At 35.6% G+C, this 14,480-nt stretch overlaps 1 protein-coding gene across 3 annotated transcripts in view; it reads left to right on the top strand.

Moving 5' to 3' along the window:
* Window positions 1–14,480, top strand: part of GPC5 (glypican 5) — a 398,962-nt gene that overhangs the window by 176,705 nt on the left and 207,777 nt on the right. For all 3 annotated transcript variants that reach the window (XM_064645992.1, XM_064645995.1, XM_064645994.1), the window contains exon 6: window positions 10,231–10,351. In XM_064645992.1, the coding sequence (XP_064502062.1) occupies window positions 10,231–10,351 (121 nt within the window). The remainder of the gene's footprint in view (window positions 1–10,230; window positions 10,352–14,480) is intronic.

Below are 14,480 nucleotides of genomic sequence, written 5' to 3' on the forward strand. Positions count from 1 at the left end.
CATTAGAAGACAGCTCTACATCACACATGAATGCAAGAACCATTGGGCTGAAATGTTGCGGACAACTCTGAAAGATCCTTGAATGTGTTTTTATCCCATCTTATGTTCCCTGTACCATGATCTGCTTTGTATATAGTATTTACATTATTCCTGTTCTGTCAGATATTAAAAATGTGCATCTAAAACATGCTTTCGTGGTACTAATATGATTTTGTCTAACAGAATTTGAAATGAAAGACACAAGTCTTAATAGGCCAGGTCAAATAACTGCCTAGTGGGTTCACAGACAATCCTTCAGCCTTCTCCAGAAGTTCATTACTCGGAACAGAAGTTCAGTTCATTACTCTGCTCATAGTGGCTTCTGAAATTGGAGCTCTTCATGCATATGCCACTATCTTTGAATATGAATTGATTTAAAGTCCATATTCTTTGTGACTTTTCCTGAAATACTTCAAAAATTATTCATCATGCTTCTCATGGAGGGTGAAAAGCATCAAAGGTTAAGGCAACTGTACTTGTCTTTGGTATAAGGTTAGTTAAGGACCAGTAGAGAATGAAACCTTACTTAACTGTAATTGCTTAAATACAGGATTCTAGGAAATGCCTAATTTCCCATAAAGAGTAAGTAACAGTAGCACATAACTGGCATTATACTGTAATGCTTGTTTCTATTATTTAATAAAATACAGCATGCTATAGAACTTCTAATACATAACTCTGTATTTGTTCTTCATATGAGTTATGCGCTGTGTTCTGAGAACAGGCAATGCAGGTAGTTTGCAAATCAGGTAATGCACCAATGCAGGTAGTTTGCAAATCAGGTAATGCACATGCTTCCAGCAAAGGTACCGTGAATAATAAAGCTGTGAAATGAAAAAAAAGTTATGGGTTAACTGCTGAACAAACTTCTAGTTGCTGAGAAAACTGTTTCCCGATCCAGATTATAGAGTAATACAGCTGGATTTTCCTTCTACACAGATATAGTGTAAGTAAGCATGCATCCCTAACTGTAAAACTAGTTTGAATGAAGAGACAAATACATCCTCTATCTCCTCAAGAAAATGTTATATTCTCTAGGATTTGATAATAATGAAAGTGAGAACAGATAAAGTGTTTTATTTGGGAGAAAAAAGAAACAAACCAACAAAACCGAACCAACAACCAACAAACAAACAAGCCCCTCCACACCACACAATTACTCTTCAGCACATATGTTTCAAAAAACATTTAAGATGAAAAGCATCATCTGTTGGATATGTGTCATTGATTCCTTGTTTGCATCATTATTCATACACATTCAGAGAAATTAGGAAGATACAATGAATCCAGAGCCACGGAGATGGATTGGCCACTTACAGTGATTTATTAATAATCCACCAACCTTTTGCTAACTTGGAGTGTACTCGGACAACAGAGGACAGTAAAAAGCAGCTTTTACAGCACAGGGGATTTCATTCTTTAGAATAAACAGGAAAAAATTCTGTCAAGTGGCTCATGTCAGTGAATTTGCTGAAATAGCTTTTCACTCTTAGCATTGCACAGTGGCTTGGGTCGATTCCTTCATATGACCTTTATTTGCTGAATGACCTTGTTTTCTTTTGTCAATAGTCATATTCAGATTAATTATCTGCTTGATAGTCCTTCACCATAACTTAACTGTCATTTTGTTCTAATTTTCCATAAATTACCTCAGGAAAAAAACCCAAACCACTCAATAACAAAGAATGGATTGTGAGAGTGCACCTTTGACTCTGATTTGTAGTGGTGTAGTCCATATGGGGCTGTGAGATAAGTATTAACTGTGTCAGGTATCAGTCCCAAAATTATCTAGTGCATTGCAAGTCCCTAGGGGATACTTTGGTTTGTGCACTGAAGCATTATGTTGGACAAAATATAAAATGTTGTACTTCTGTCTTCAAGGTTTGGTATCGTACATAATGCCACTGTTACACGACCCTTTTGCCATTTCCAAGCAGAACTATTTTAGTGTCCTATATGAGAAGCAGATTTCTCAATTTTAGACTAATTAGGCTTGACAGCTTTGTGCTTCCAATTTGTTTGAATTGTTTTTCCAAGGTAATTCCTTTGTTTTGCCAACTATTTACTATAAACATTTATGTGCTTGTTTATGATAATTAATATCTCTCATTTCCTTGCTCCATTAAATGAAGGTACAGTAGAATTATTACAGTTGTTAGAAGATTTCCAGAATACTACACGAAGAAGGAGATATTGTTATTCTCATTTATCTAGATTTAGTGCACTTGCATATGTCTGCTGTTTAGTTATTTTCTAATGTAATAAGAATTTATTTTCTCAATTTTAAACATGTGACTTACCCAAGGCACCTAGTTTAAATGAAATATATGTCTCAAAGCTCCTCTTCAGTTCTTTTCTGTTTGACAGAGCTTGCAATTACTAGAACACATTAATTTGTTAGGGTGCATTACAGGCATGTTTTGTCATGCTTTTTCGTGACATTCATTTTGCATCACATATAAGAATAATGTCTCTGGCCAGCAATTAGCAACATACTGCTGAGATATGTACACATAAATAGGAATTACAGTGATTACCATTAATTGACAAGAAGACTGATTTCCATGGTAACTTTTGAGTGAGAATTCTTCAAAAGTTCTTGAATTTTTGAAACAGAATAAAGATTAAATTTTGAAGTAAAGCAAAACAAAATTCTCTGATGTTGGAAACATGATATAGAAATTTTCTTTACAGTAGGAAATAACAGCAGTTCCAGGGGGATGTATTTAAAGTTTCATAACATTTGAGGCAGAATTGTGCCAGAATTCTTTCAGCTAATGTGGACTAATTCATTCACAGAATCCTCAAGAAAAATAATAAGGAAAATCAGCAGGAAAAAATAGTATTTTAAAAACAATATCTATAACCTTAGCTTGAAATATATTACCTTAACAAGTTAATGGAGATCCATTAAAATTACTTGTATTTCAAAATTGTCACAACGGTGCTACTATTTGATTTTTAAGTGTGATCGGAATTTATTTGTTGTGCTAGAAGAAAGCTGTAAAGAATGATTTTACAGTATGTGTGTTGCAGCATTTCTTCTGAAGCAGAAAATTTAGCTTTTAATAAAAGTTTCGTTCTTTGCTAAAAGGATAGTCTGACTTAAACCACACACATCCTGTACTAAATTTCAGATGCAAAGTAAAACAATCCTTCTAAATACATGTTCCATACACAGCACCTGGAAAGAAGTTGTGCTTTTGGAAGTCTCCAGAGGGAAACCTGTCTGCCTAAGGAAGCTTTCAAGCTATTGCCTTAGCACTTCATATTGCTTATTAAGAACTACTTTTTGGAAGACGCAGCTAACGTTAAAATGATGATGAACTGACTTCCAAATACTACATATAAAATCCTCTCAAAAATTTTCATATTCAAATTAAGATCATGATGGAATGTTGGGGGATTTATGAGTTTGAGAAGAGCTCAAAAGAGCTTTTTAGGATTTGAATATAATGGAAATTATTGATGATGAGAGATATTGTACAAAATAAAAAAAGGTCTGGGCCACACCTGGAAATTCATTGAAAGAGATAGTCTGAAAGGCTCTGTAGTATTTTATTACATACTTCAGTCTTATTTATCATACTCCTGTGAATGTAGTCCCAAATAAACAACTTCGAAATTAAGTACCTATTTTAAACAGAATATTCCAAAGACATTACACTTAGTTTTCGAGTGTAAAAAGGTCCAAAGGCTACTACTTTTTTTCCTTTATCAAAACAGATAAAAAATTAAATGCATACCTTTTATTAGTCATGTTTCAGTCTAAATGATTACAGGAACTTTTTTTTTTTCCGACACACAAATAACACAAATTTTACTGAGTTGTTTTTCACACTTCATATTTTCTGTAAATTTAATAAGTGCATATGCAATCAGATTTTTTCAAATATATACCAAATTACAGATCTAAAAATACATTGTCATTGAAAAATTCAAAGACATTTTATTTTATTTTAAGTGGGCTTTTGATCAATTAAAAAGTATTGAAAAAGTCTAGGACAAATGGGATCTGTCCTAGAATTATTACAAATACTGTCTCTGATAGCTGGGTGAAAAATATTTTGAGCAAACTTTCTGCACCTAACTGCAGTATCTACTCTTAAAAAAACTACATAAGACTAAAAAACAGCCAACACTCCTGTCCGAACTTCAGGCATTTTTTATGATTGCAGTGATTATTTGATTTGCTCATCTTTACTAATTAAATTTTGCATCACTAAACACTCTTACTCATTTGTTGCTGCATATGTTTACTTTTTTACTGGCATTCAAGTAATTGTTAATTTCTCAATTAACAGTTACCCAGAATTTTGAAATGCCCAGCAGTGATGAAGATGCAGGCAATAGCAGGTGTAAACCAGCAATTACCAGCAATCATAAAGCAAGCAAGCTGAGAAAAAGTTATTAAAGTCATATCCCATGTCTGAAATAAAACAAAATGTAGTGGGCACACTGTGCTATTTTACCATTCTTTAACACGGAGAGACTATATAAATACAGGTGCTTGCTTGAAACTTGTAAGTGCCAGCAACTTAAGTTCTGAGGTAATTTAGAATTCAATGAGAAGCTGAACAAAGCAAATCCCTTAGCAATGCCAGTGCATGAATGCTTACTTTTATAAACCAGAACATACAAACGAGGAAATCCATTTAATGAAGGGGGGAACATATTGCAAAAGTTGCGGCTTAGTTACTGTATCAATATCAGTTAAAGGAGATGAAAACAGAAAAGCAAATACAGTAAATAAATATACTTTTTAAAAGTTATTTGGTCTCTTGTACATTATATTCTTACTGTCTGGACCTTCCCAAAGCACCCACAGGAAGTAAACACCTACTTTAAAACTATTTCACTAGGATTTCACTGCTTACTTCAAACAGTCAGATGGAAGTGAGCATTGCATCATTTACACCAAACTAGTTTCAAATGCAGAAAATTAAGTCAGTGGAGAGACTTCTCCATTTTTGCCAGATGAGGAGTTAGTGGTTGTTGTCTGTTTGCTGTCATGGAGTTTACTGTGATGCTATCAGTTAAGATTACATTTTAGATGAAATGCTGCAAATGGAGATGGGAACCCTATTGCCATAAAGTGATGAACAAAATGAGCTTTGTCAGGTAGTGTCTATGTGTACATAGACACTCCTACAGCTGTGTAACCTGATACACATGAACGTTTCAGAGGTAAGACAATGCACCCCAGTCATTAAGCCCCTCACAATCAGAACAGTTGTCTCAGTATCATGACCCTGGAACTCAACAACTTAACATAGAGATTCCTGAGTAGCTCTTGATAGTGTCAATTGAGCAAAATTGAAAAGCCCAACAGTCACACAGGATCATCATCAAGGTTGGAAGAGACCTTCAAGACCATCTAGTCCAACCATCAAGCACATCACTGCAGCTTCCTTTGAGGTAGTTGTAGATAGCAGTGAGGTCCCCCTTGAGCCTCCTCCAGACTAAACCCCAGTTCCCTCAGCTGCTCCTTACAGTACATGTTTTCTACATCCTTCACAAGCCTCGTTGCCCTTCTCTGCACACACTCCAGCCCCTCAATGTCCTTTTTGAAGTGAGTGGCCCAAAACTGACCACAGTACTTGAGGTGCAGCCTCACCAGTTCTGATTACAGATGGACAATCTGTACTCAATCTGTACTCAATAGTGTGGTCCTGCTGGCCACACTATTCTTGATACAGCTCAATGTCATTGACCTTCTTGGCCACCTTGGCACACTGTTGGCTCATATCCAGCCAGTTGTTGACCAGCACCCCAAGTCGCTTTCTGCTGAACAACTCCTCCAAGCCTGTAGCACTGCTTGGGGTTGTTGCAAAACAAGTTCAGGACCCAGCACTTGGCCTTATTGAACCTCATGCAGTTGTCCTCAGCCCAATGATCCAGTCTGTCCAGATCTCTGTGTGGAGCCTTGCTATCCTCTAGCAGATCAACACTCCCACCTAACTTGGCATCATCTGCAAACTTACTGAGGATGCACTGGAGCCCCTTCTCCAAACCATTGCTAAAGATACTAAACAGGACAGAGCCCAATACTGAGCCCTGGGAAATACTGTTAGAGACCAGAAGGCAGCAATGACAGAAGGTGATAGCAGCAGTTGAAACAGATACATCAGGATGGGATGACCAGATAAACTTGCTGAAGTGTAGAACATCACCAGGTCTTTTGGGAGAGGCTTGACTGCCAGGACACTTAGAGATGTTCTGCAGAGTAGCGTTCGCTATCATAATACACCTTTCGTTGCTTTCATCTCCTGCTTGAAACATGGTCCAATTGCCTAAAAGGAGCTTGACAGGGAAAATCATAACAATAAATATGGTGTATCAGTACTTGTTGTCATCACAATATAAAACAGATTATTTTGTGCTGGAAGGATATAGAGATACAGATCTGCCTTAAGCACCATGTCCAAAATTGCTCATTCTTACAAGAATTAATTACACATACCAAGAAAATAGTGATAGCCAATAAAGCATGATCTTCTCTTCTATCAGAGATTGTGATAGAATGAAATGTAAACCCCACCAACTATATTCATAGAAACAATAGAGAGTAATAGGTAATTTATATGAATATTCATATATGAGCTCAGGAAATGGGCACCTTGTTGTTCATCACTTTAAAACATGTTTATAGAATACAAATATATTGGTGCTTGTTTTTTTTTTTAGTGTTGATGAAAATGAATAGTACTTGGGGACCAAGTCTGCCTATTAAAGCAATGTGATACATTACCATGCTTGTACAGAAATGAGCACAGATGGTGGGTCTATTACTTCTCTAGCAAGAAATTTGTCATTTTTTTTTCCCCAGGATTCAAATCTGAGCAACACTTACTCAAGTCAGACTACCTCTGTGGGGATCCTTAAAATGTTTTTGCCATTACTTGTACATTAGTACTTAGAGAAACAGCAAGTGATTAATGCTGTATTAAAACTTTATAATAAATGAAGTCTCTCAAACCAAGAGTGTGAGATTTTTACATTTCCTTCCCCTCTCCAACTTAAGGGAAACATATTTTGCATGTAAATGTAAAGCTACAGGGATGAAGTTTTGTGTACCATGCTCAGATTCCCAACAGCTTGTTTAGCTTTGACAGATCATTTAGTTTACATTAGTATATTTGAAGATGTTACATTTATAGACATTTGTTAATTAAACACAATGATATGTGGAATATGAAACAACAACATATAAGTAATTTATAACTTTTGTATGCAAAAGATACCATTTCAAGCAGCAAAAGAATAGGTTAAACAAAAAGAGGTTAACTTCCATAATCTTACTTTTATGATAATAATCAATAAAGCAATACTTCATAAGCTTTTGTCAATGCCTTATTATACACCTGAAGAAAGAAAAAAGGTTTCCAGTCTGCCTTATAACTTGTCAGAACATGTAATTACAACAAACTCAAAGTTAAATGACAGTTTTTATGTCAGTTCGTCAAATCTGGATCACCTTCCAGTGGAAGTAAATTTAATATGGGTTGGGATTTCCAATACAAGAAAAAAGTAATAGATAGTAGAGTTCCTCTATCTGGAGAGCAGATGTATATGTATTTTTGCTTAGAGAGAATATGAAAAGGAATGACTATAAGAGAATGAGTAGAAGTGGGAGAGAAAGAAAACCAAAGTAATTGCTAACACTTTTTACTGGTGAGTAAATCCAACAGTTCCTTATGAACCACAGCTGAAGAGGAATTCAGAGAATGTCAGCTCTGAAGAGGTTGGGGAACATGACTGGAACTCCTAATATCAGGTCCACTCACCAGACAGCACTACTTTCCTAGCTACTTTTGCTCATGTGAAAGAAGTGTTAGTCCTATGGCAAATACCAGCTGTGCAAGGCTGTGGATTTCAATGTAGAAATAGCTGAAAAAGAAATGATGGTCAGTCTTGAATGAATCATTGCCAAATAATTCCCAGGTGAGCTAAACAGATAAAATTGGTGCCTAGGGAAGTCTCAGCTTCTGTATGATTGATTTCTTCCTGCATGGTTAGAGAAACGAGTATTGTCAATTGAATTAAAAAAAAGAGAAAGGGTATTCTTTTTCAAAGTTATACAGTTCACTGTGGGAGGTGACTGAGCTGTGGGCAGCTTGGGCCCTGAATTTGAGTGGTGTCAGTTGCGAGGTTGTGAAGGAATGTAAACATTGAAGATGAGAGGGTGGACAGGGAAGATGGAGCTGCGGGTTAGCTGTGATAGCCGGAGATCCTGGACTGTCTGCTGAATCATCCTGAGTTTGCAGAAGCTATAGAACAGCCAATCTTGACACGTTTATGTAGTAGGGGCACCTACGCTGGCTAGAAAAGACTATAAATTAACAACGTTTGTATGAAATAAAGGTCTTATTTTTGGAAGAAGAGTGTGTGATGTCATGTTTGTGGCTATCCCAACAGCGGCAGTTCACAGGTGAATGTGTGATAGTTGGGTTTGCAGCATTTAAAAAAAAAAACCTGTTAATTGAAGAATTCTGAGTGAAAGAAAGTGAGAACACAGATTTTGCATGCTGTGCAACAGAAAACAAGAGCACTGCATAGAAAGGATAGCCATAACCTTCAAGACTTTTTATAGTGTTACAGTATGAAGAGAAATTTCTGTGTTGCGTTAAACCAATATGTTAGTTAAACCAGTTGTCTTTCTGGTAAGTGCACCATTGTCCAGCTGGAATGAATTCCTTATTGATTCATCTATTTTAAGTTAGACAAATGACTGTCAAAGGATTTTTTTGGTGAAGGTTTTTACATTTACTTTTCTTTTTCAGCTAAGAACTACCAGAAGATTTGTTGACCCTTCTCAAATTGCTGCATTAAACAATCACCCACTAATAGGCACGCTGTGGATTTTTTACACACCTCTATACAAAGCTTTCCCCCATCACTTCAAGCTGGCAAGTAGCTTCATTGCTACAAGACAGCACAAAAAGCTGTCTGCTATAAAACAAAATAACACTTTTTGAAGACTGTGAGCATTCATATATTCAATGTGTGCACTTCCTTAGGAATATCCTGAATCTCATTTAAGGTGATATTTAAGAAAAGATCAAATATCATTGTTATGTGGCAACATTGTTTTACTGAACTACATTCAGTGTTTAGCATATATGGAAGATTTTCTGCAGAGCTAAGAGAACATGTAATGTTTTTCATTAAAAAAAATTAGCAAAATTTGAATATGCTGTGTTATCTATGCTCATATGCGAATCTAACAGGCAGGAATTAGACTTTTCTTTACTCCACTTCTGTTAAGGTTATTTCCTTTCTTTTTCTGACAGCATAACAGCTGGCAAAATACTTTTGAGACAGAGATGTATAGAGCTATCCTCTTAAAGGGTATGCAAGCAATATGTAACATATGGAGGGGATTTGCATACTTTACAATATCTGTGATGAGAAGGTAGATATTCAGTTTTTCTTGCATAACTTGAGTATTACATATAACATGGTAAGTTGAATGAAGAATTGCATCTTAATAAGCCGCAGAATTCTACTAGGTTCTTAGTTTAGTTCCCGTATTTTGAGTTTTGATGTATTAGAAACAATGTTCTAATTACTAGAGTAGTTCTTTCTGGAATCAGCATATATCTGGTTTCTATTTCTTCTTTTTTACATACCTATATATTAAGTACATTTTGACCTCTGTACTTATATAATTTTCGTAATGCTAAATAATTTATGCACAATTTGACTGTTGTCCTGCAATAAGTATTCTGTCTGCATGTGCACTCAAAAAAACACCAGGAAACTTCAGGTTTAGTTCTGAACATGTAGTATGTGGAGAACCTGGAGTCTGTTTTAAAACTGAAATGTGATACATTTAGGCAATCATCATGTAGTTCATATTTAGCAAAACCAAAGTGGAGAACAGTCTTTTTGCACAGACACAAAAAAGCCATGCATAGGGCACAATGTTTTGTGGTTCAAAATGTAGATAACTTTCCTTGTTGAAGTCTGTAGCAAACTTAAAGCTATAATAAATAACAGAACTTTGTGGAATGTAGTAATTATATTATACTGTATTTCTTTTTTTGTGAAAAATATGTGCACAAAATTAATGCATCTCATTACAGTGGAATGTTGGTGCCATGAGAGATAATACAAACTAAAAGATGACTCTCTAAGAGTAGAATAAGTTACTAAACCATTTTTGTGTGTGTTTCTGTATTAAACTAGCTATACACATCGTGTGGTTGGCAATGGAATCAAAGCTCAGTCTGCAAATCCAGAAGTAAAAGTGAAGGGAACAGATCCTGTAATAAGTCGAATTATTGACAAGCTGAAACATGTTATTCAGGTAAGCTGCTTTTTCCTACAGATACAGTATAATACTAACTACCACTCTAGTAATGAAAGTATTAATTTAGTGTACATTAAAGGTTAATTGTTAATTCAAGTTACTGCTGAATGCACATCAACAGCAAAACACCAGTTGCTGTCTCACTTCAGTTATTAAAAATGATTTAGTTAAAAAGCTTGCATATGGTAGATAAGTGTAGGAAGTGAGACTGGCAGCTGGGCCATCTGTACCTGCAAGTACCACAGCTTAGCATCGCAGTAAGGGTACAGAAGCACAAACACTGATTTAGGTATATTAATTGAGTGCATATGTTTAAATAAAAATAAAACATAATTTCCCTCTTCCCTCTTTACTAAATCTAGGTTCTTTCTTAACTAATATTGCTGCAAGGTTTCTTGTTTAGATGCCAGATTAAAAAACGAGGAAGTGTGAATGAAAATCACATGCTTGCTAAAGGAGTTGGTGTGCATTACCTGATATACATATCTATGAGTTACTTAGTTTAAGGCTTACAAGGCAGTCAGTTCCAATATGGTTCCACACAATAAAGTGTTGTAATAAGTTTACAGGATTACAGGTATCTTTGGTTACATGCTGTATTTACATGCACAGGTAGGCAGAACTACAGGACAAAAGCCTGATTCTCTTGAAGGCAGTAGTTAGTTTGCCAACAGCTCTGTATTTCAGTTTAAAAATATAAGTTTTCACTCTGATCTGAAGACTTAGTGACATGAATGTTCTACTGGCATTTCTTGTCAGTGACCCATCTAACCCAGTATCCTCTCACCTGCACTGGTAAAGGGAGAGCATGCACACTTGGCACCTTTGTGGCCTCCATACCCTTTCTCTACCTCATTCCTCAAACATGAGAATTAGAGATGTTACAAGTCTTTTCCTTGTCTAGTGCATTTAGTTCCATCTAAGGGCTTGCTTTAATTTTTTTTCTGCATCTTCTCAGTAGCTTTTAAATGCAATTTCTCAAATGATTTCTGGAGTTTAAATATTACTGATTGCTGCATGGTAAGCCCTCTTCTTCTTATATTTCAATTTGTGAACAATAGCTCTTCTCTGACAACAAAAGAAAGAGTGGTGAAATAGGAAAAAAAAGAACCCAACAGAAAAATTTCTTTTCCATCAGTAGTGTTGTTTTCTGGGAGAAGTGCCATCAAGAATGAAGCTCAAAGGCCATCATTATTCCTTCCTTCTTGAAAGAAATATCTTTTGTATTCCTCCAGCTTTAGCGTGCTTTTGTCTCTCTTCTTTATTAAAATTTTCCATACAAAGAGATGCTATGGCTTAATTAATAGCTACAAAATAGTATGCAGAGACAAACTTTGCAAATCTTACTGGGTAAGTCCCAAGGTCTTTAATCTATCAGGAATGCCCTTATCCTTTGATATTAAATCTGCACTGTATATTTGATAGTGCTGTTTTCCTCTAGAGACTAGGAGTTGTGCTGTTTTCTGCTCAAGGGAGTATCTGAAAGAGCGGAATAAAATATTTCCATTATAAAGTACTTCATTTTGAGAGCTTATTTTCTCTTTTCCCAAAAGAGTCGAGTGGATCTTGGGGAAAAGGACATATAATTTACGTACTGAAATTCTTACTAGGCTCCAGATATGTTATCTTTCTGTGGGACAGCTTCTTTTCTTGTAGCTCTGAGTATGATAATAGGGTCAAAGGATAAAGAGACCATCAAATTCCTTAGAGACCTGACATATAACTGCTTTTCCTCAATAAAAAAAGAGCTGAAGAAACTGCAGAAAAAGCTTTCTTCTGTACCATTTACTGCTTGGGAAAGGAAGATGAGGAGTGCAAATTACAGATTCAAATACAAAAGAACACCTTTTTGTCCTTTGTGATATGAAAAGGATGAATCACATATTAAGCTTATGATGGACAGGTAAATAAGGGGAGCTTAATGGATTCTGGTGTTGCCTCAGATTTAGGCAGAGTTATACTTTAGCACTCTATTCAAGCAGTAATACTTTGAACTTCAAAGTTTTAAATAGCTAATTTGATAGAAACAAAACATTTGTCATGCTTTTCAGAACCAATCATTCCTGGAATTTATAAAAGTTGACATACTTTAATTCAGTTTTACAGTGACATAGATTGGCAGGTTGGTATATACCTTGCTATTTATGGAAGCAACTATATATATTTTTATACAAATCCCATGTTGCTGTAACCTTGATAAACAAGTAATTTTTTTTTTATTATTTAATTTTGCTTTGTATGTAGCTATTTGCTCTCAATATTAGGAGAAAGTAAATGGGAGTGGTAATTTAGGTTTATTCGACTTTTCGCGTCAGCTTTTAAACATTTAAAGATTAAGGACATCAAAATAGCATTTCTTTCTGTCTCATCCTGTCATAATAAGATATGGTCCTTCCTTCCCAACCACAGTCAGAGCTCTGTGTATATACAGTATAGCCTGATTTTCTTTTGCTGGTACTGCCTGTGATGGTACTGAGGCCTTCAGGACTGAACAATCTCTGCCACTTGGTAAATATCAACATGCACAAAGACTCAGAAGCTTTGCTTCTGGTACTTTTCACAGTAAAAATGGTAAAATGCCCTGAAATGCAATTTAAGCAGTGACAACCTGTGACTGTTGTTTGTAGCAGGGGTGGAGTTCAGTTCTTTAATCAGACACCTGAATTTTGGTGTTTAAGCTTCCCTTATATACAGATCTACTCCACAGACCTTAGAGAACTGTTCATTTGGCCCTGGGTAAATGTATGCTTCAAGATAAGATGGACTAAAGAGGTTCTTTAGTCTTGCACAATACATAAGAAGTTTGGGTACATTGCCCACGTGTTGGTATCTATACTGTAGACACCTGCAGTTAGGTGTCTGTTCTGAAGGATTTCACCCTTGTGTCACATTTCTGATCCCTTTTCAAAAGATAGTCAATTTGAACACACAGATTAGAAATGTACCGTTTTCTAAAGAGAAATATTTAGCATCTACAAACACATATGTATATATATGTATATACACACATCTTTCATTTTATGATTATATGATTTTCCAATTGTTAAAAAAATATGATTAAACTGTAGAAGGACTACTTTGAAGATGGTGGCTAGTTTTGCATTTAGAATACATCATTTAAGATAAATTGAAAAGCATCTCCTAAATAGATTTTGTCCTTCCAGACCAGAAAAAGTAATTATTTGTAGTAAATCCAGAGTATAAAAACTCTGTTTGAAAGCTTCATTGTTTTATGAAACCTTATTTTCTCTTTGCCTTCAAAGCAGATGATCACTTTTATCACCAACTGCATTGAATTTCCCTTCTTACTTTCAAGATTCCCAGCAAGAAGGCAAGAAGGAACTGATTATTTTGAGATGTAAAGGGAGATCCCATTTAAAGAGAGGCTACAGTGAGCTCTCAGAAAATCAGGCAGAACATATTTATCATAAAAATTACTAAATATTATCAAATAACAAAAGAACAGACATCTTTGAGATCCCTTCGTGCTCATATTTAATGTCTACATCAGAAAACAGACCAAGACCATTCTGCCCTGCATACAGAAAAGAACAGATTTCTCTTAGTATCTCCTCTGTTCTTGCCAGTTAGATATGCAAATGCATAAAAATCCCAATCAAATGGTCATCTTTAAAATATGTAAGTATACAATGCTTAAACATACTCTGTTTTGCAGGTTCTCTCCTGTTAGAAATTTTAAACCCCTGAAATCAAACTGGTTGTGTAAGTGACAGTATCTCTTTTCAGCAGGCTGTGGTTTCTGTGCAGTTCTCCTTTGTGAGAGGCTCACAGTAACCTCCTTTTTCTGTAAATAGTGGATTTACCAAAAAATCAGTAGAACTTTTTGATTCTGTTGGACCCCGACAGCTATAATCTGTGCTCTGGACTCCACAGGTTCATATTCACAGTGACAAAGTGCAGTTAGAGGAACTGACATAAACTCTGCTGAACCAGTCAATGCTGAATATGGCTTGACAAAGTCACCTTCTTCTGTAAAAATCCTTACTTGTACAGACTGGTGTTTTGGAGAGTTTTAAATGATGGTATCCTCTTGATTCATTTGTCTTCACGGCAGGCAAATAATGGGTTCAGTGCATATTCTTTTATGTACTGCAATCTGCAACTA

Source organism: Pseudopipra pipra, chromosome 2, assembly GCF_036250125.1.
Source record: "Pseudopipra pipra isolate bDixPip1 chromosome 2, bDixPip1.hap1, whole genome shotgun sequence".
NCBI classification, from domain to species: Eukaryota; Metazoa; Chordata; class Aves; order Passeriformes; family Pipridae; genus Pseudopipra; species Pseudopipra pipra.